This window comes from Strigops habroptila, chromosome 3, assembly GCF_004027225.2.
Source record: "Strigops habroptila isolate Jane chromosome 3, bStrHab1.2.pri, whole genome shotgun sequence".
Taxonomy (NCBI): domain Eukaryota; kingdom Metazoa; phylum Chordata; class Aves; order Psittaciformes; family Psittacidae; genus Strigops; species Strigops habroptila.
Genome location: NC_044279.2, coordinates 7,987,705 through 8,007,433, shown reverse-complemented (window position 1 = coordinate 8,007,433; position 19,729 = coordinate 7,987,705). Strand labels below are relative to the sequence as shown.

The window sequence follows — 19,729 nt, the reverse complement described above, 5'->3', positions numbered from 1 at the left end:
TGAGCACGGACACGCCCCCTCCCCCCCCCCCGCGTGCGCCGACCGGGAGCGGGAGGGGAGCTGCGGGGGGAGGGGGGGCGGAGCGCTGCGCGTGTCTGCGCGCGGGCACGCGGATCGGTCCGCGGGAACTGCGGACCTCGGGAGGGGAGCGGGGCTCAGGGCAGCGGGGCCGTGTCTGGGGGTCCCGGGGCTTATTTGGGGTCCCGGGGCTGTCTTGTGGGGGATGGGATGGGATGGTTTTACAGAGCTGCGTAATTTAAGCGAATATCGACATTGGGGGATGATACCGTCATTTGGGGAAATTAAAGATTTTATTTTATTTTATTTTATTTTATTTTATTTATTTTATTTTTTATTTTATTTTATTTTATTATTTTTATTTTTATTTTATTTTTAATTTATTTTTATTTAATTTTATTTTATTTTATTCTGGGGTTTTTTTTTTTCTGGTTTATTTTATTCTGTTCCAGTTTATTCTATTGTATTTTATTCTATTTCGTTTTAATTTTGTGTATTTCATTCTACTTTATTTTGTTTTATTTTATTCTACTCTAATTCTATTTTACTCTATTCTTATTTTATTTTTATTTTTATTTTTTGTGGGGGTTTTATTTTTTAATTTTTATTTCAGTTTGTTTTAACGATTATTTATTTATCTTTTCCTTTCTTTTTTTTTTTCCTATTTTCCCCCTATTATTTTTTCTCTCTTTTGTTACAAACACCCACCTCTGGCAGAGCTGAAGCTGAACTCACTCGGTGTTCCCGGTCACACACACATGTGTTCCCTCCATAAACTGGGTGCATGGGAGTGACCGTCCCTGGGCCGGGCCTGGGCAGTGCAGAGACATTCCTGCTCTGCAGACCCCAACCACGTCCCGCCTTCACACCCCTCTGCAGGCGCTTCTTGCCCCAAAGACAACTTCATAGAATGCCAGCCTGGTTTGGGTTGAAGGGACCTTAAAGCTCATCCAGTTCCAACCCCCTGCCCCAGGCAGGGACACCTTCCACTAGAGCAGGTTGCTCCAACCTGGCTCATCAGTGGAATTCAGTAGATACAACCAGGGAGGTTTCCTTCGTGCTGGGTATAAAAGATGCAGAGGCAAGACCTGCAGGTAAAATGACCAGAAAGGAGAAAACCAGCCGCAGACACCCACTGTCCATGCAGTTGTCCTGTTTTGGGGTCTAGCTCCTGCTGCCTCCAGCACCCAGGTCCCCATGGGGCTCTGCCTGTGGCTGGATGGAGCTCCCAGCCCAGACATGTGACCACTGTCCTTGCAAAACCTGTCAGTGTTTTGGATGTGAAGTGGTTTGGATGTGAAGTGGTTTGGATGTGAAGTGGTTTGGATGTGAGGCGGTTTGGATGTGAAGTGCTTTGGATGTGAAGTGGTTTGGGTGCTGGGCCTCAGGGCACGTCCTGTGTACTCCATCTCCACTCAGCCCCCCGGTCAACACACTTGAAGACCAAAGCACCGCAACTTCAAAGGCAAAAGGTGTTAAACTGGAGCAAGGCTGGACGATCAGCAAGAGCTGACTTCATCCTGAGCTCAAGTACCGGGTGGGAAGCCACAAGACCTCCAGTGCCCCTCCAGCGTTTGCTCCCATGCTCAGTGTTTGGTTTGGAGGGTCTGGGGCTCAGTGGAGAGGCTCTCCATGTCATCTTGAGCCACTCGGGACAATAAATCCCATGGAGTGACGGATGTGGCTTCCCAACAGCCAAGTGCTCTTGACATATAGAGACCTTACTGGTGCTTGTGCGCTCGTGATTGAGCATTGGTTTATTCCTGAGCAGCCTCTGGCTCTGATGGGATTAAATGCCGAGGGTCAGGGACGTGATGGGACACTGAAGGGAAGCGACTGGGGGTGTCCCCACATTATGATTGTGTCTAGACTTTGAGATAGGGCTCTGTGTGACAGGGACTCAGCGTTCTTCCAACATCTGTTGGGACTAATTACCCATAATTGAGAACAAATCCAAAACACAGACGAACTGCAGTGGAAAGCACAAACTTCTATGTGAACAAAACCAGTATCAATAAATGGTTAATAGATGAGGTGAAGATGTCAACCAGTGGCACTGAGAAATACAGTTTACAGTTGGTGGGTTCCAAAAGACAAATAAAATCGTGTGTCTGTTGTTTAGCTCATTTCAAGACTCCTTTCACATTTCTGGCCAAGGCGGGTGGGTTGTGCCTGACTCAACCTCTTTAGGACACAAACAGAAAACCTCCCTTCCTACTGCTCCCTTCCTCACTCCTTACTCACCAACTGCAGTGACAGGACAAGGGGCAATGGTTTTAGAGTGAAAGAGGGCAGGGTTGGATTGGACATGAGGAGGAAGTTCTTCCCTGTGAGGGTGCTGAGGTGCTGGCACAGGGTGCCCAGAGAAGCTGTGGCTGCCCCATCCCTGGCAGTGTTCAAGGCCAGGTTGGACACAGGGGCTTGGAGCAACCTGCTCTAGTGGAAGGTGTCCCTGCCCGTGGCAGGGGGTTGGAGCTGGATGAGCTTTAAGCTTCCTTTCCAACCCAAACCATTCTGTGGTGCTATGAAAAAGGAGTGATTTCTATATGGTAACAGGTGCCAGTGAGATCCCACCTGGAATCTGTTCATCCATGTGGACACGCAAGCTCAGGAATGACTGTTTTGTTCTGAAACAGGCATTGGGAGGAGCTCAGCAGTGGGACGGTGGGCACAAGGGCCTGTCTTCCAAGGGAGGACTGAAAAGCTTGGCTTGGTTAGCCCTGCGAAAGGGAGGCCAGGAAGGGACCTGTGGTTTCTACACACAGCACAGGGAGGAGTAAATGGTAGAGAGTGAGGTAAAATGTTTAAGCTAATGGGTTATGTTGGCACAAAAGCAAATGGCTGTGAAGGATGCACTTGTAGTGTGGTGTTTAGACTGTGGAGTTTCAGTCGAAGGAGAGCATGTCTAGGACAACCTTCCAGGCAGAGTTGTGGGGAGCAGAAAATCCTATTGCTTTAAAGATGGACTTTCATTGACTTGTGGAAAATAGTATAAAGTAGGGAAAGGGGATTGGCACTGGAAACCAGACATCCCTTCCAGCCTGAAGTCCTCTTTACACAAGCACAAACTCTGGGAAAAATCAATTTGGCAGCAGATCCTCCTCCATCCATGGAATAGGATGCATTTGGTGTGCATGCTTAGGGGATCCTCCCTTCCCTCTTTACTACATGGTGGAATTGGGCAGATGATGAAATGATTTGCCCCATTTGCTTGGTGATTTGTTCCCTTTCTCATACAAACTGTGGGTCTGTTTTTTCTTTGCAAAAACGGGATCAGGCTGTGTTGTCTGAGAATAAAGACAAGCTGCTGATATCTAGTTCAAAACAAGTGCATCCATGACTGCCACAGTGTTGATGCCCCATAACACTGGCTCACTTCTCTCTATAATTTAAAGTATATCAATCTTCAGTGAAATGTATATACAATTTTCAAGTCTGAAATAAAAAACAACTTGCTTTTCGATGGAGGAAATAACACGAATCTTGTGTGGGTTTGCGTTGCAGAGGTTTGTTCTGCACAGTGTGGACATAATGTGCTTTCCCTTGTTCTTGTTTAGGGCGCTTCACATTTGTCACAGCTCTTAGAGCAGTTCCAAGGTTTACATGCTGAGCTCCAGCTCTCCTTTCTCAGAAACAGTCCTGGAATTGCTTCCAAGAAGTGGATTTGGCCCATAAATTGCAGAGAGCTTTGGAGCCTTTTCAGAACGTCAGCACCACAGACTCGTAAAAAAACTCTCTCCTGTCTAATATTTTATTTATCCTAAAGGCCATCATGTGGGTTTTCCTGTACTCTGGGCTTTAATTGAGCACATATATGAGAGTTGTAATCCGTCCCAAGGCTAATTATACACCATTGCAATTGATGCTGCTGCCTCCGTCACTCATCAGCTGGCTGTTGGAGTCCCAAGGTGAAGGTCTGTAACTCATCCGTGCAGGCAACGCTGTCTTCAGCTCCTCACCAACCCAGCTCGCTCGTGCTCTGTGTGTCCTTTCAAGCGATCTCCTGTGCTGGGTTCCCTAATGCATCAGTTTATTCTCTAACTCTTTGTTAGCACTGGCTTTCTGCTGCCATTTATCTTGATCACAGCTCCAGTAGCCACCACTCTCCCGTCTCCTTCCCCGTGGTGATTTCAGCTTCCCAACAGAGCCGTTAGTGATTACAGCCTGGTAATTGGGTTTTGCACCATTAAATCAGCCTTCAGCTCCCAGCGCGATGGCGCGTTGGCTGTTCTATTTGGCGTGCTTTATTTTGAAAGGATATGATTTTATTTGGAGCTTTCAAACAAAGCCAGAATTCCTGGAGAACCCAGGAGCTGTTTTCACTTGTGTTTCAAAGTCCAAAAGGAACCTGATTAACAAACTTTCTTCATGACAATGGACTTTAAACTCATCTCTGTCAGCCCCCAAGCCGAGGAAATGCTCTGGGAGAGGAAAAAGTTGACATTCATGACACTGAGATCCTGCTCTGTTGTTCCAGAAGAGCTGTGTTTGTCTCCCTCTATAGGAAGGGTCACCTGGCTATGGCAGATCATGACAGGGAGAACCAGCTCGAGGACTTCCAGCGTTGCTCCTCCATCCCAGAGGAAGAGCCATGAGCCAGCCAGAGGTCCTTGCTTGCTTCTCTCAGCTTATAGCAACTTTCTTTGAGGCACTGCCTTACAGCTTTTGGAGGTTTTCCCTTAAACAAGGGTTCCTGCTTTACTCTGGTGTTAATAGAAAGCTCCAGTGGTATATGGGGGAACGCTGCACTGTGGAACTGAGATGCTGGCACTGCAGGGCTGGGGCTGATGTGGGCAGCCCATATCCACCAGCTCCAGGGATGCTGTCTTCATTGCTGTGGACATGGGGAGGAACATTATCCCAACAGGAGGAGGAAAAGCTATCCCGGCCTTCCGTCGGTTGCAGTCGAGGAGAGGTCTGGGGGATGCTGTCAGCAGAGGGAGGCAGGCGCTCATGGATTCATTGCAAGCCTCAGCCCTCCTCCCATCTGCTCCTTCATGCCTCAAAATCTCAACTTGAAAGAGTCGCAGTGTTTGATAGAAGAAGATTTAGAGAAAAACATCTTCAAGATTTTTTATTTTTGAGGAATTATCTCTTAAAGTAGAGAAATGCTTCATTTATTGTCCTGGGTTCAGCTATAGCAGTCTTTTTTCTCCTTAGTAGCTGGTGCTGTGCTGTGTTTTCGACTTTAGCCTGAGAACAGTGCTGATAACACCAATGTTTTTAGTTGTTGCTAAGTAATGTTTACCCTGATCAAGGACTTTTCAGTCTCATGCTCTGCCAGGGAGGAGGGGAAGCCGGGCGGAAGCAGAGACAGGACACCTGACCCAAACTAGCCAAAGGGGTATTCCATACCACAGCACGTCATGCCCAGTATATAAACCGGGGGGAGTTACTCGGAAGGCCCAGATCACTGCTCGGGTCGGGCTGGGTATTGGTCGGTGGGTGGTGAGCAATTGTATCCTCTCCCCTTGTTATTTCACTAATCGTTATTATCATTGGTGGTAGCAGTAGTGGGTTTGTATTATACCTTAGTTACTGGACTGCTCTTATCTCAGCCCGTGGGAGTTACACTCCTTTGATTCTCCTCCCCATCCCTCCGGGAGCGGGGGGAGGAAGAAAGGGGGGAGTGAGCGAGCGACTGCATGGTTCCAAGTTAGTGGCTGGGCTTAAACCACGACATTTTTATATATATATATATGCATATATAATGAAAATTTCCCTTCTGAGCCTCTGATACGTGTATAAGCAATTTACCAACGTGCAGCTCTTCTTTCGGGTTGGAGGCAGACTCTAAGTGGGGCAGCACCTGTGGGCCCGCTTCAGAAGAGCCCTTTGAAGAGCAGAGTAAAGACACTTGAACTGACACTGGTGGTTTCTGTTTGGAGCTTGAGCAGTGAAACCAGCCTCTCCCCTGCTGTGTCTGTGAACAGCATCCCTTGTGAGCCCGGGGGGGTGGCAGTAACATCACAAGGAAATCTGGTTTGTGGCTGTATTTTCAAGAGGAAAAAAATCAATCATAGAGTCATAGAATCCCAGACTGGTTTGTGTTGGAAAGGACCTTAGAGCTCATCTAATTCGAACCCCCTGCCACGGGCAGGGACTCCCTCCACTAGAGCAGGTTGCTCCAAGCCCCTGTGTCCAACCTGGCCTTGAACACTGCCAGGGATGGGGCAGCCACAGCTTCTCTGGGCACCCTGTGCCAGCGCCTCACCAACCACACAGTGAAGAATCTCTTCCTGAAGTCTAATCTAAATCTCCCCTCTCTCAGTTTAAAGCCAAAAGGACATAGAGCAACAATACCACCTCCCCATTTTGCAGGTTTTCTATCTTGTTGTTAAAGCTTTCCACAGTGGGATGAACAGGAAAGAAAGATCTCCTTCCTCACTACGTGTGTATGGTCCCCTTGGCACGGCCACATCCTTGAAATACAGGGCTTTGTGGTGCTCTCTGCGGAGATGCGATGTGGAAAACACTCCCTGCCCGCAGCAAGCATGCATTGCTGTGCCAGGAGAGGTGATCCCACCACAGTGAGGGTCTGTGTGACTCCTGCATCTTCCCAAGCACATGCAGGAGATAGGGGTTTCCTTCCCAAAACTCTCATCGTTGAGGCACACGCTGCATTAAACAGTGGTTAGCCGCAGGGGGACTAAAACACCTGCATGAAACCCAGCCTGCTGCCTCCTGTGCTGAGACGTTTCCAGCTGGCACTGCCTTCTCCTCGCCGTGGGCTGTGCAATGCAAAACCTGCAGAGCTACAGCCTCTGAGTGAATTAATGTAGGAACTTAATCCTGTTTGCACACCAGAGCTGATATTTTATGGAATTTTATAGATTTCATGGATCTGAAGGGGGAGGGCTCCTTCCCACGAGGGGTGGGACCCAGCAGCACCAGCCACTGCTCATAGTTAGGTAACTATGTGCTGAGACTGATGATAGCGGTGAGGGACTGTGCTGGTCCTCAGGGAGTAAAATGAGCTGTTCCAGAAACAAAACCTACAAAGTGCCTATTTCTTCATCTTCCCTGTGGCTTACCGGTGGTAGTTCATATCAGACAAGATACATCTGGTCAGCAGAGCACAGAGGAAAATACTTCCTATAACTTTTCCTTATTGGCAGAGTCCCCATGTAACCACTTCATTAATTTATCCCTGATTAGAGGCTGCTTATCCAGCCTAGTATCACCCCCCACTACTGGGTATCAGCCCATTATCACCGAGTACCGGGTCCTACTGACCCTCCATCAGTCCTCTGGCACCTCTCCCATTTCCCAAAGTTTGTTGGGATCTACAATTAGTGAATTAGAAAGCCCTGAGCTACTGCTCTTCAGGTTGCAAGTGTACATGATCCCGGGCTTCTCAACTGAAAGTGTTTGTATTTTAGGAGGTGATGCTGCACATCCTCCTCAGTTACAGATGGTGTAGATGGATCCTGCTGCTGTGCTCTGATATAGTAAATCGGGAATTGTGAACATTTGGTGCAGGTTTTTTCCTATCTGATGGATACAAATGGTGAAAGTGTAAATAACAGAGAAGCTATTCCTAAACTGAGATTCCCAATGGCATTTTAATGTCTTCTTGCTGTCTGCTTAAGTATGCTAATTCTTAAGCTCTTCTATTGTTTCTTCTGTTTCTCTTGCCTTGAACTCTCAATAATCTGCTTGCAATATCCAATGAATATCTCTTCTAAACACCTCTTCTGAACTCATCCTTCAGATGCATAAATCTTTCTTCTCTGTTGAAATATTGCTCTGGTCTGACAAAATATTAACCCAATGGCATTTTAAATAAATCTCCGTCTTCATTGTTTCAAGTGTATCTTTCTCACTGGTTGAGACCAAAGTTGTAAGTGATAGGGTATCGCAGAGATATTTCATGTTTTTAATGAGCATCTCCTCACAACAGTGACTTTCAGCCCTTGGTACACAGACCTCCTTCTTTTTGAGGAGTCAATGGAAAGCAGCAGGGTTCCTCTGTGCTGTGACTCCAGTTCCTGCTAAACAAGATGAAGATGGATCCATCAGGGAGGTTAGGATGGGAGCTGCGAGGCTCTTCCCACCGCAGATGCAGAGCAGGGCTACAGAGGAAGAGTTCTGCTCTCTATAGTAGCTTCAGGAGACCAGAGCCATGGAAGCAGGCAGATCTGCAGGGCCACCAGGTTCTTCCCTCCAGAAACACTGCCCAACACACCCCTGCATCGAGCGTGCCTGGCTCCAGCCCATCTCTCCATACACAGCATCCTGTCTCCTAGCACCCACAGCCCATGTGCTTCCCCGCTCACATCCCAGCACTGGCTGTTCCTCAAAACCATCATGTATTTGGCACAAGGATGCTCCCCAGGACAATGCAGCACAGCTCACACCCTTTGCACACCCTGGGCAAAGAACCTTCACCGTGTCCAGTCCACCTCCTTTCTGCTCCATCCCCTTGCAAAGTCACACAGCTTACCCACCCGAGCAGGACACCTTCCCCTTGGCTGAGGCATTCAAATGCTCCTGCCAAGGCAGGACAAGCATCTGCAGCATGTCCTGCTTCCCCAGCCAGCAAAAGCTGAGCTGCTGCCAGCAAGGGAGGAGGCTTCAGCAAGTACAAGATTGCTGGCAAAATGCTGATGCATCTGTGGCTAACTCCTTACACACGCTCATCCTCCCCTGAACTCGTGCTCTTTCTCCCCCATCCTCCTCCTACTCCTGTTTTTAGGCATTCCCTTCCCTCTGTCTCCATGTCCTTAGAGCTGCCTGGGCATCTGCTGCAGCAGCACTGCAGAGGTCCTGCTGTGTAGGTGCCCCCACACAGCATCATCCTCCACACTGCAGCCATGGAGCCTGCCTCAGGGAGGTTGGCACAGGGGCATGTGAGACATGAAAGCATCTGGATCAGACAGTTATTTGGTGAAGGATTACTCTATATCATAGAAATAACAAATAATGAGGAAAACACTGAATTAAACACACAGACACTCAAACATTAACGAGCAGGTGACGAGAGATGAAGGGAGGCCAGAGCTCATCAGGCACTGAGCAATGGGCCATTAAAAGAACTACTTCAGCCTTGGAGAGGGTCAGCCTGGATTTTGTAACTGATAAGAAGGAGGAAACATAATTAGTGTGAGTATTAAGTGTGAGGGAGCTTGGTGGACTGCATGAAACTTACAATGGGATGTGTAGGGGAAGGACCAGGGTGGAAAAGTATGGGCAGACAGCAAGGAGGAAGGTTGGAGTGCTGAGATACATGAGATGGCTGTTGGGCAGGACGTTCCCCTGCAAGTCTGGCCTGTCTTCTTCTTAAACCCCATTCTGAGTTACGTCCTCAGTGTCATCTCACCATCTATCCTGTGTGCCAGCCCCTGGAGAAGGGGCCATGGGTGACAGGGACCACAGGTCTGGGTGCCAGCACCAGAGAGATGGTGATGTACATGCTTCTCTCTGGGTGTAAGTGCCGGCACCCGCAGCAACCAGGATGTGTCTGTATTTCCTTATGTAGTCCCATGTGCATGTAATGTGCTAGGAAACATCAAGCTGCACCAGCTGGTGAGCAGAAGACGACTTGAGGTCTGAGCCAAAGATGGGTAGAGGGCATCAGACATGGTTTTTGAGGGATCTATGAGTGTGGAGTGCTGTAAAGGCAGAGAATATGGAGGGAAAAGAGGCACAAAAGCATCAGCTAGCAGATACTCTATCCCAGCAATGAGACATGAAAAACACTGGCTGCACAGAGTATTTGTACAAATGGTGATGTTTGTTCAAAGTTACATTGCAGGAGTTTCTTGGTGCCAACTGGAACTCTCCTGACAGCAGACGTTCACCAGCCACCCTCCCAAGTGCTGCTCGAGAGCCTGCTGTGCTTCAGACTTGAGGTAAATGCAAATTCTCAACTGCAACAAGAAAGAAAATATGTTTTATTAAGTAATTACAGCTTGCCAAGAGGTGCTCAGCACAGGCAGGATACTAGGAAAGCAGCTCCTACAAATAAATATAAACCCAGTGGAGCTGGGCTAACAGTTCTATGCAAAGACCATAAGGCAACTCCACTTCAGCTGCTTTCAGTGGGACTTCACTTGTAGCAGACAACGTGAGGAACAGCAGCACCGAGGGCTGCTGAGTTAGAAAGTTGGCTTTAGGGAGTTTGAAGCCAGTCAATCATTTTCTACACCTTAAAACAAGGGCACCATGTTTGTGAACCGACCAAAGGGTTGAGGTCCAACTGTCTTCAGAGCCAGAGAGACAACTCCACTGAGGTACCAGAGTGAAAATTGAAATGTCTGAACTGCCTTTCGGCAGGATGCTTTGAGCTGCTGTGGCTGCAAAGCAATCAAATAACCACAGTATCACTTTCAGACAACACTGTTCCATAATGAATTCGAGTGAAGGCTGCAAACACGGAAAATCAGCCTAGAACACACTAAAGCAGCCTTTATTTCCCCAGTGTAAGGGGGTGAATTCAGCGAGGTTGCAGCCTTGCCATTTCACTTGGGGCTGTCAAACACAAAGCCTGAAAAGTAGGTCTTGGAAAAGTTTGTTTTACCTCCTTTTATGAGCTTCAACAGGCACAGAAAGCATTTATTCTTGTCTTGTACAAAGCCATCAAGTGAATTAGAATGAGACTAAGTAGATCCAACCCAAACCACTCTGTGATTCTAAGAATTAACTCAAGCAAACAACCTTATACTGGATTAATGTTATCTTGTGATCACATTCACACTTGAACTCAGGCACGGACCCCTTACCAGTTTCTTTTTAAAGAGAGGAACCTCTTTGGCTTCGTAGCTAAAGCCATTACACAGCTACAGTCTTTAGAAAAAGAGAGTGGTTTTAAGTAATTTAGCATGAACTGGGGTGAAATATGGTTATAAACTGGATAGCAATGGACAATTCCAAACCAAAACTGTCACTGCCAATATAAAACCTGCTGTTTTGCTAATGGAGTAAGTGAACTCCAAAATACAGCATGCCCTGACAAAGGCTGTGTCTGTAAACTGGTCTCCAGCAATAATTATGATGCTTTTCACCCCATTAGTCTTTTAAATATCACAGTCAGCTTCAAGCTTTGAGGACAGTGGCAATGCTGAAAAACTTGAGTAATAAAATCTAGGTAAATCACTCTCTCAAAGTGAGAAAATCTGCCAACTTGTACGGAATCAGCATTTCAGAAGTGGAACATGAATTCTCCTGCTACTGCTTTGAAATGAAATCTCCACGGGCTGTATGAAATGCAGACTCATTGTTTTAAAACCTAATACAAGAGAGAAAGCATCCAGCAGTATTGCAGAATCACTGAGCTGCAGTCAGGTGAAATAAGGGAAGCCCAGAATAATCTTTCACATTAGTTTCAGGTTTTCAAAGTCTTCCTGTAAAATAAAGTTAAGCTCCAAACAAGTTACCTGCAGTTTTAATTCCTGTTCTTGAATGAACAACTATGTCTTTTCAATAGACTGAGAAAATGGCTGTACCAAACCTTCTCACATATTCTGCGTGTGCCAATAGCAGTGATTTCTGTCAATACATTTGAGTTGGGTATAAAACACATCTATTTTTGTGATTTTAAAGGCTTTTTCCATGTCCACTGGAAGGTTTTTTCTGTAGGAATCTATGAAGTTAACAAAGTGCCATCCACTCTCTAAAAGTGACAAAAGAGATGGGTTATCCTGATAATTGTTCTGTTCCCACTATTTAATGGCAAAGTATGCAGAAAGTCTTCTCTTAAAAAGTATCTCCAGAGCAATCCAAATAAGAAATCATCATGAAAATCTAATGTGAAATTTACTGTAGCAATGGTTTATTTCTATCACTGCAGTAACTCTATTTATATGCCATTAAAACATGCCTGGAATAAAAAAAGCTTCACAGTTGCTTCTGAGTACCTTTCAGTCATTCCTCTAACAGGGCTCATACAAATTAGTTAAGAGTTCCCGGGCAGTCTAAATAAAGTGACTAGATCATCCTCATCTGTCATCAAGGAGATCTTTTGAATACTGCGCCCGTACTACTATGCTCATGGTCAGTTACCCAGTTTTGGCATCTTGAAGTATTTTACTTCAATTCCCCAAGGAGTGAAGGTAAGTATGGTACCTCGAGTTCTCCAAGCATCTGAGTAGCATGCACACGGACAGCTTCTGCAGGGCTGATGTCACTGCAATGTGTTCAAAGCAAAGGTTACATACCCACATTTAGAAGACACAAATTGTGCCCAGCAGAACAAATGTCTCCCCATTCAGAACAAAAGGTTTCCAAATGACAAGATCAGGTGTAGATGTTCACAATGGGACTTCTGAAGTTAGATGAGTTCTGCCCAGAAACCTCACATACCATCTGTGTAAGTTCTCTAACCTGACATATTACGAAGTATGGATTTCATGTTCTCTCTGCAGTTTTACACTCCTTGATCCCACCATATGTAAATCCCCCCCAGAAAGGCATATGCTGCCATGTCAGTTAATGCTTCTTCCTCCAGTAATTAGCACTTGCAGCTGACAAAAATACTCTGGGGATCCCTTACCTGTTGCTCAAAAGGACATTTTTGTTGTGACTTTCTATCACAATAACCAGTTTTTAAATCAGCAGCTCAGCCCTGGTCCTTGCTGCTTGACTGTCCAGTGTCCTTCACTAAGCTCTTGTTATTCCTGCTGTTCTCCAAGGGAACTTCAGCTAGCATTTGGGCCTTACTTTAGCCCTATGTAGTCTCATAACCCTCAGCTATACCAAGAGACTATGGCTGACAGTAGCCAGTGTCAACAGGATTGAACTGTTTTGAATAAAGATTGCTGCCTGTACTTATAATGGACTTTACACATCATATAAACCAAATATATGATGCTCATTTACCAGCTTTTTACCTTGATGTCAAAATATTTGTGACTAGAAAAATGAGGGATAATAAGACTTGGTTATGGCAGGAAAAAAATGGAATTCCTATGTCTATAGTTCCAGGCTTCCCTGCATTTCCAGTATTCCCCCTTCTATCTAAGAAGGACACCAACACTCCAGGTAAATCGGATTGTTTAATCTCATTTACTTTCAGATTCTAACAAGCAGATTTATAAAAAGAAAATACGAGCAAATCAGAACAAAACTAAAACTAATACACATAAACTTTCACTTTGTGGACTTCTTTGTCTTCACATTCTCTTTGCTTGTTGTAATAATAGAACGTATTGTCCCTTCTCTGAAGTTTCTTAACGAATCCAGTTTCTGGCCAGTACTCTACCTATGAATAAATGAAAAGGATACACATTCACCTGAATGTGCTCACATTAGATGATGTTTGTGCATTATATTGCAAGCGATATAGGGTATAATCCCATTTGCATCTATTGACTACTTTGCTATGAATTCGCTTAACTTTTAAAAAAAGATTGAGAACAAGATGTCAAAACCAGTTTTCTTGTCTGAATTATAGATCAGAATTATATGATTAAGAATTATATGATCAGAAAAGTCTAGAAATAAGGATCTAAGAATATTTGATAGAGTAATTTAAATAAGTGGACTAGTCAAAGCTCTTACAATACCTTCTTTAGGAATAAACCATTGGTACTATTCAGTTATTCAGTAATCCGAGAGGCTGAAAGATTCCACTTCTGAAGACTGACACATGCTTAAGGGTTTCTTTGGGATCCTTCTGACCATGAAAAATGTGCTGCTGCTTAGCAATTTTATACAAATAAAATGAGTGATATGTATCATGGTCTCATAGACAGCAGGATAGTCCTGCAGGAAACCAGCACTATCCTGATGCTCTTCAGTGTTCCACAATGTGAAACTTTAAGGCTTGAGCATTCAACAGGCTTGTACGTTCAACAGCTGTAGTACCTGTCTGCAGTTTGAACACCTATGACTACTTCTGATCCAATTGAACCTTAAAAATCAGGTAATGAGGATCTTATTTCTCTTCCAGGCAGAGTTAACGAGGCTGTCACATTAGAGCATTCTCTGATTGAAGAGTGCCAGAAGTGGTAGTTTCATCACTTAGCTTATTACTTTAGGCATACAGCCGAGTTATTTGCATTCTCCACCTGAAGATAACAGCCTTAATATTAATTCCATCTATATTATAATTGCACCATTAGTAACAGCTGCATTATGGAAACAGAATGTGGAGTAAACAAAGACATTTCAAGATGTAGAAGCTGAAAGAGAAGCACTGCCAGATCCTGGCAAGTCTGAATAGAATTCATGCTCGTTTTAGAGAGTAAGTGGTGTTCTTTAACTTCCATCAGGGTTTAATTGCCTGTGGTTATGACCTGCCATAAACCTCAAACAGGCTGATCCTACCACACCAATTACAGGATTTCCTTCTGCACAGTTAAGGGAATTTACACCACAGCCTTTACAGTGGTATCCCAGCCCACAACCAAATAATGAACTGTATCTTATTATGCACACCAGTGTTTTGTTGTGTTTTCAGTTCATTGGATAAGGAGTAACTTTTTAGTGACTTTTTAGGAACATTCTGCTCTTTCTTATGTTAAGATCTTTTAAGAGTGGATTTTTCATACTATATGAAATATAGCTGCTTTGGAAGATAAATTCCAGAGCTCTAAGAAAGACAATATGTTGTTTGACATACAAAGCTCTTGGTTGCTATTTTGAATCTCAGGTAGCCACTGAATATCTGTAATAGCCATTACCCATTAGCTCATTTGAAGTGCTACAGAGAATTGCCACCAAGTGTAGCGAGCGGAGGACCAAGGCCTTGATGTTCTCCATTGGTAAAAGCCTGTGTCACAGCTCCCTTTACAATAGTTGGCATCAAATATTTCTGTTGTGGATGGTTTCAATAGCAGCCAAGTTGTGAGTGTGCACAAAGTCTGATTATGCCACCACACAATTCAACTGTAAAACTGCAGTGGGTAGCAATGACACAGGACTGACGTCCCGGACAACAAGTGAGTTTCCTGTCAGCTCTATTGGCAGAGTAATGGGGAAACTTCACAGAGAACTCACTTTGATACACTCCTTTCCTCAAAACTGAATTATTCTTTTAGATAGCAGCTACATCCGTTCAGAGAAATCGATAATGCTTCCAAATGCATAAGAGATGGGGAACAAAAGCACAGGCTAGGTGGTGTTTCTGTTTCACTTTTGTGACCCAAGTTATTCTGCAGCTAATAGCACCTCAAGAATTCAAGTCAGACCTTGGAGAAAAAACGGCATCAGAAATGATAGGAATGAAAGGAATGAACGGAATCCTAAATGAAAGGAAAGAAGCAGCACCTCCATCTTTATTTAATCATTTAAGTGAGACAGAAATTTAAAGTAATAAACCTTGCAGAGTTCTAAGTCTTACCATATCAACTTGTTTCACTTGTTTATATTCAATCTCATCTCTGTAGCCAGCTTGCTGGAATCTGTATAAGTTCTCTACACCATCCGACCATTTCTTGGCACGATGTGTAAATTTTGGTTTGATCTCAGCATTAGCCATGACTCCAGAAACTTCAGACATTTTCCTGAAATTAGATTTTTACAAATTAAATAGAGAATATTGAAGCAAACGGTTTTGTTGGGGACATACAAGAGTGGGTAGAGCAAAATTGTTAAGTAAAGGAATTACAGACAGGACAATATTATCTTCCCTTCAAAGTCTGAGGTTAAAACACATTATAAGCAGTTGGGATCAAATGAAATGCACTACTTGATCTCCAACAAACCCAACTCATCTAGATGCTACATACACCTCGACTTCACCTACCTAAAATGTATTTGTGTATATTAATCAATTAAAAATACATAAAATACAGTATATTTTTTATTATTATTATTATTTCACACCTTTGCAGTTGCTATTCCTTTGGGGCAGGCAGTTTTTCAGGTTTTTCTTACTTCAAAATGAAGAGACATCAAACTGGGAACTACAAAATGAAGAGCTGGGCTGTTACTGGGGAACAGCAAACACTCAGGATGGGAGAGGAGAGGAAAGGAGAAATGCAGTGCCAGTCACACGGCCACAGCAGACATAACACAGAAGTCTTACTAAATAAACTGGATAAGGAGGCAAGGCACAGAACCTCCCAAAATTCATCCTGTTATACCCTTGCCCAATGAAATCTCCACTGACTCCCTCCTCATGCAAAACCCACTTGTTCAATCTGCTGAAAAATTGTAAGTAGGTTCATCAACTGCTAAAACTGAACAGAGCAGAACTGGGACAAGATGAAAACCTGTAAAATAACCCTAAACAAACAAATAAAAAGGAATAAAAGAAGCAAAAAAAAAAAAATAAAAAGAAAAAATTGCAAAGTCAGTGGCAGCTCAGCAGGGATGTGTTTGAAATATACTTTTAAAAAAATATGAATCATTTGACTTCTTATATCTCTATTTCACTGCATTTGCTTTCCTGAGTATATCTTATTCTGCTACTATAGAGAGAACACTACCACACCTAGCGGATACGATCAGAAATTAGTCCTTTCCTAGTTTTGCAATGTCACCAAACTCCAGCTTCATCATTAGGAAGGTATCTTCAAAGAAGGAGAAAAAGCCAACAAACCGTTGGGAAAATTCTATCAAGAATGACTGTAATCATACTGTGGAAATAGCAGATGCCTGCATCTCTGTCATCTCACTGTATGAGAGCCATTAGCACACAAAGAAAGGGCCTTTCATCTCTTACTGCACACACTTTATTAAAGATCAATAAAAAAATGCACAAGGGCTCTTTTCAGTGCAGTTCAGCACTGCAAACATTGTTTTACCAGGCTCTGCAGCATTTTGGAATTGAAGGCAATCATTTACTATGAAAAAGACAAAATAAGTTTACTCCCCCATTTATGAGGTGTCACATATAAATCAACATGATGAGCAGATATCCTTGTTCTAAGTCCATAGCATAGACCCTGAGATATCTATCTCAACATAATTTTCTTTCTTTCCTGCTGCAAAGGGCTCGTTTGTATCTATTACAGCATTTTTTCATGCCTTGTATATGGTTATTGATGTCTGATGAGAACTGTTGTCAATTTGGGACTTTAGCCAGTCAATATTATTAGCAAGAACATTAGTTCTTAATAAATGCTAAGTTATAATGAATTTAAGTGTCTTATGGTAACTTAAGTGTTAAGTACTTCCTTATGGGATATACTGAATTCATCTAATTCTTCAAGACAGCTAGATATGTGTGGCACTTCCTCGGTCATCATGAATTCAGATGGTCTGTCCACAGGTGTTCCTGCTCAAAATATATATATCTCTCTCAAGGTCATACATTTAAAGTGCCAGCTTGGTGACTTCAAGTAATAAAAGTGCTGTCTCAATACCTGAAGTCTGCTATTTAAGCTCTTTAAAACTGCAACTCCTTGTCTATGGTAGTGTGTCTGAGATCCAGGCATAGAGCTGGGTTTGTTGTACAAGGAGAGGAGCTGTGCTCCATACAGCCTTCCCTGCAATTCAGGGAAGGGACAAAGGCAGCAGCCATACACACAAATGAAAGAATGCCAGAGAGCTGTAAGAAAATATTCAGCATGATTCTAACATTTTCCATTGAAAGGGGATTGTTGAATAGTGAAGTGGACTTTGCCAAGAAAACAATGTTTGCCTTAACTTAGGGGAAATGCTAAGATTTCAAATACCTCTGTTTTGGCTTTAGGAAAACATCTTTTTAATGTTAATCACAGCATAATTTCTATGGAATCCTAATTAGGTTGGCTGGCAGATGGCAGTTTCCTCAATGCTTATACAGGTTGTAAGGGTATGTGGGAGGAGAGTGTCTGCTTCATTAAGGGTGTCTGGTCAAGGACTTTTTCCAGTGCAACAAGGGGTAATAAGAAAGGGAGGAAACCATAAAATAAGAACATATGGAGACACAAACCTGAGCAGCAAATGAGGGAGGTGGTGATGAGAACCAAACCTGGTCAGTCACACTAACTGATGGGGGGATGTGGGAGTGCGAGAGTGTTTATTCCAGCAAGGTTATCTGATCAGGGACCTTGTCAGCTGGAAAACTAAAGGGGAAAGGGGAAACCCTAAACCAAAATCTACAGAGACACAGACCTGAAAAAATAAACATAGAGACCATAAAAAGAAACAAAGCTCACCATTCACACTAACTAATGGGCTATCGAGAAACTACAAGCATCACTCCCAGGAAGATCAGCCTGGACTTTCCAACTGGTAAGACTATAAATCTGGGCGAGCCCAGACTCAGAGGGGTGCAGGAATAGATAAGAGCTGTACAAACCAGGGAGGGATGTGCAGGGGAAGAGGAGCGCGGAGGAACAAAGACGGCAATAGACAGGAAGGAGTATAAAGGAGGCCAGTTATGGGTAGAACAGGGCCAGTCAGTACTTGCCTGGCTGAGCCCTGTCCCTGATCATCACAGTCTGTCCTACCTGCTTGTATCTTCATATTAAATATTTTCCCAACTATCTCTCCGAGTAATCTTGCTCTGTGTCCCTTGCGCGTGTATGTGCTGCAAGGACTAAATACCAGCTACTGGTGTGACCTGTGTAAGTGAAAAACTGGTGCCAGCTCCTGGAGCCAGATGAAGGGTATGGGCACACCAGCTTGTGGTGTCAGCTGCTGGAGAGAGCAGGGGTCTTCAACTCCAGCTACTGGAGCAGGAACAGTATGTGTCCTAAACAGGTCTACTATTGGAGGAGGGCTGGCTGAATGAGGGGCTCTATGCCAGCAGTAGGAGCATGACTGTGGATCACAGCCTGTGTTGGGCAGGAGTGTCTTTCTCTTTCTCAATCCAGGTATACTTGGGGTGCATATTCATATTTACCAGCAAACTTTAAGCTGGACTAGCCAGCAAGCAGGGGGAACCTCAGGTCCAGGCCAGGGTATTAAGTACACCCAAAGGGACTTGTGAACATGGAGTACATGAGGAATGTGTGAGTGCATGTTTGCTCGTGATCATCAACTGGACTAGCAGGCAAGTGGGGAATACATGAACCAGGCTGGGGGCCTGGGATCTGTGCGGGGGTGCTGGGCAGACAGCGGGGCTGCGCTGGTGCTCAGAGGATCTACAGATACACACATGCTCGAGAGCCTTGAGTGGTGTGTGTGTATACCTAGTGAACTTGTGATGGATATCCATTGAAGAGGAGGAAAGGGATTTGTCTGTATGTTTTATCGAGCACTGTATGGAGGCGCTGTTGAAGGCAACACCTCATCTGCAGCAGCCTGTGTGACCAGCCCTGTCTCTAACACATGCTCAGCTGTGTTAGGGGTTAAGCCTGCAAACGGGCAAGCGTCAACTGCATCCCTCAGCCCAGGCAGGGGCCCCAGGCATCCCAGAGCAGGAGAGGTCCTGGGCTAGAGGAGATGGCCATGTTTCTCCAACCACTTAACGCAAGCCAGCATACACAGGACCTATCCGAGATCCTAGGAGAGCCTATAAGAGGTTTCCAACGACTTCCACAGACCTTACACGAGAGCTCTTATTTGCCAGGGCGCTCAAGCAGATCTCCAAGCCTGAGTCACCGCCGTGACCACACCCCCACCCCGCTCCCAGCGCCACAACCCGGCTGCCTAGGCCTTAAAACGACCCACCTCGGTGTAAGGGCCGCCAAACAGGGGCTATTCTCGGGTCCGGCCCCGCTGAAGCGCAATGGCGGCGCTCTCCCCTCACGGCGCTAACGGCCGCCGCCCGCTGTTGCCAGGCAACCTCCCGCCGTCGCCTCTTTAAGTAAGCCGGTTCCTCCTCTCCCGCCGCGCCCTCTGATAGGCTGTCAGGAGGCGGAGCCGCCTGGCGATTGGCTGAGAGCGCGGGAGA

General features: G+C 44.9%; 1 protein-coding gene across 3 annotated transcripts; it reads right to left on the bottom strand.

Moving 5' to 3' along the window:
• Positions 1-8,903: 8,903 nt before the first annotated feature.
• On the bottom strand, positions 8,904-19,660 carry MEIG1 (meiosis/spermiogenesis associated 1). Of its 3 annotated transcripts, XR_003990704.1 has the most exons (4): positions 19,507-19,660; positions 15,302-15,464; positions 12,085-12,145; positions 8,904-9,890 (listed from the first exon to the last, which is right to left on the bottom strand). XR_003990704.1 is itself a non-coding variant. In XM_030480580.1 (3 exons), exons 2-3 carry the CDS (start codon positions 15,458-15,460, stop codon positions 13,091-13,093), a joined length of 288 nt encoding a protein of 95 aa, XP_030336440.1. In that variant the 5' UTR covers positions 15,461-15,464; positions 19,507-19,654; the 3' UTR covers positions 12,995-13,090. The 3 variants fall into 3 exon arrangements, 2 of the variants coding, with proteins under 2 accessions (XP_030336440.1, XP_030336439.1); XM_030480580.1 differs by lacking the exons at positions 8,904-9,890; positions 12,085-12,145 and adding an exon at positions 12,995-13,219 and having other exon boundaries at positions 19,507-19,654; XM_030480579.1 differs by lacking the exons at positions 8,904-9,890; positions 12,085-12,145; positions 19,507-19,660 and adding exons at positions 12,995-13,219; positions 17,072-17,153 and having other exon boundaries at positions 15,302-15,480.
• Positions 19,661-19,729: the final 69 nt, after the last annotated feature.

Excerpts from the sequence above, each read along its gene's own strand:
- MEIG1 (XM_030480579.1), bottom strand. The coding sequence starts at position 17,153 with ATGATGACCGAGGAAGTGCCACACATATCTAGCTGTCTTGAAGAATTA. Across the intron at positions 15,481-17,071 it reads ATCCCATAAGGAAGTACTTA|AAAAATCTAATTTCAGGAAA; the intron begins ACACTTAAGTTA and ends TATTTAATTTGT. Across the intron at positions 13,220-15,301 it reads AAGTGAAACAAGTTGATATG|GTAGAGTACTGGCCAGAAAC; the intron begins GTAAGACTTAGA and ends ATTTATTCATAG.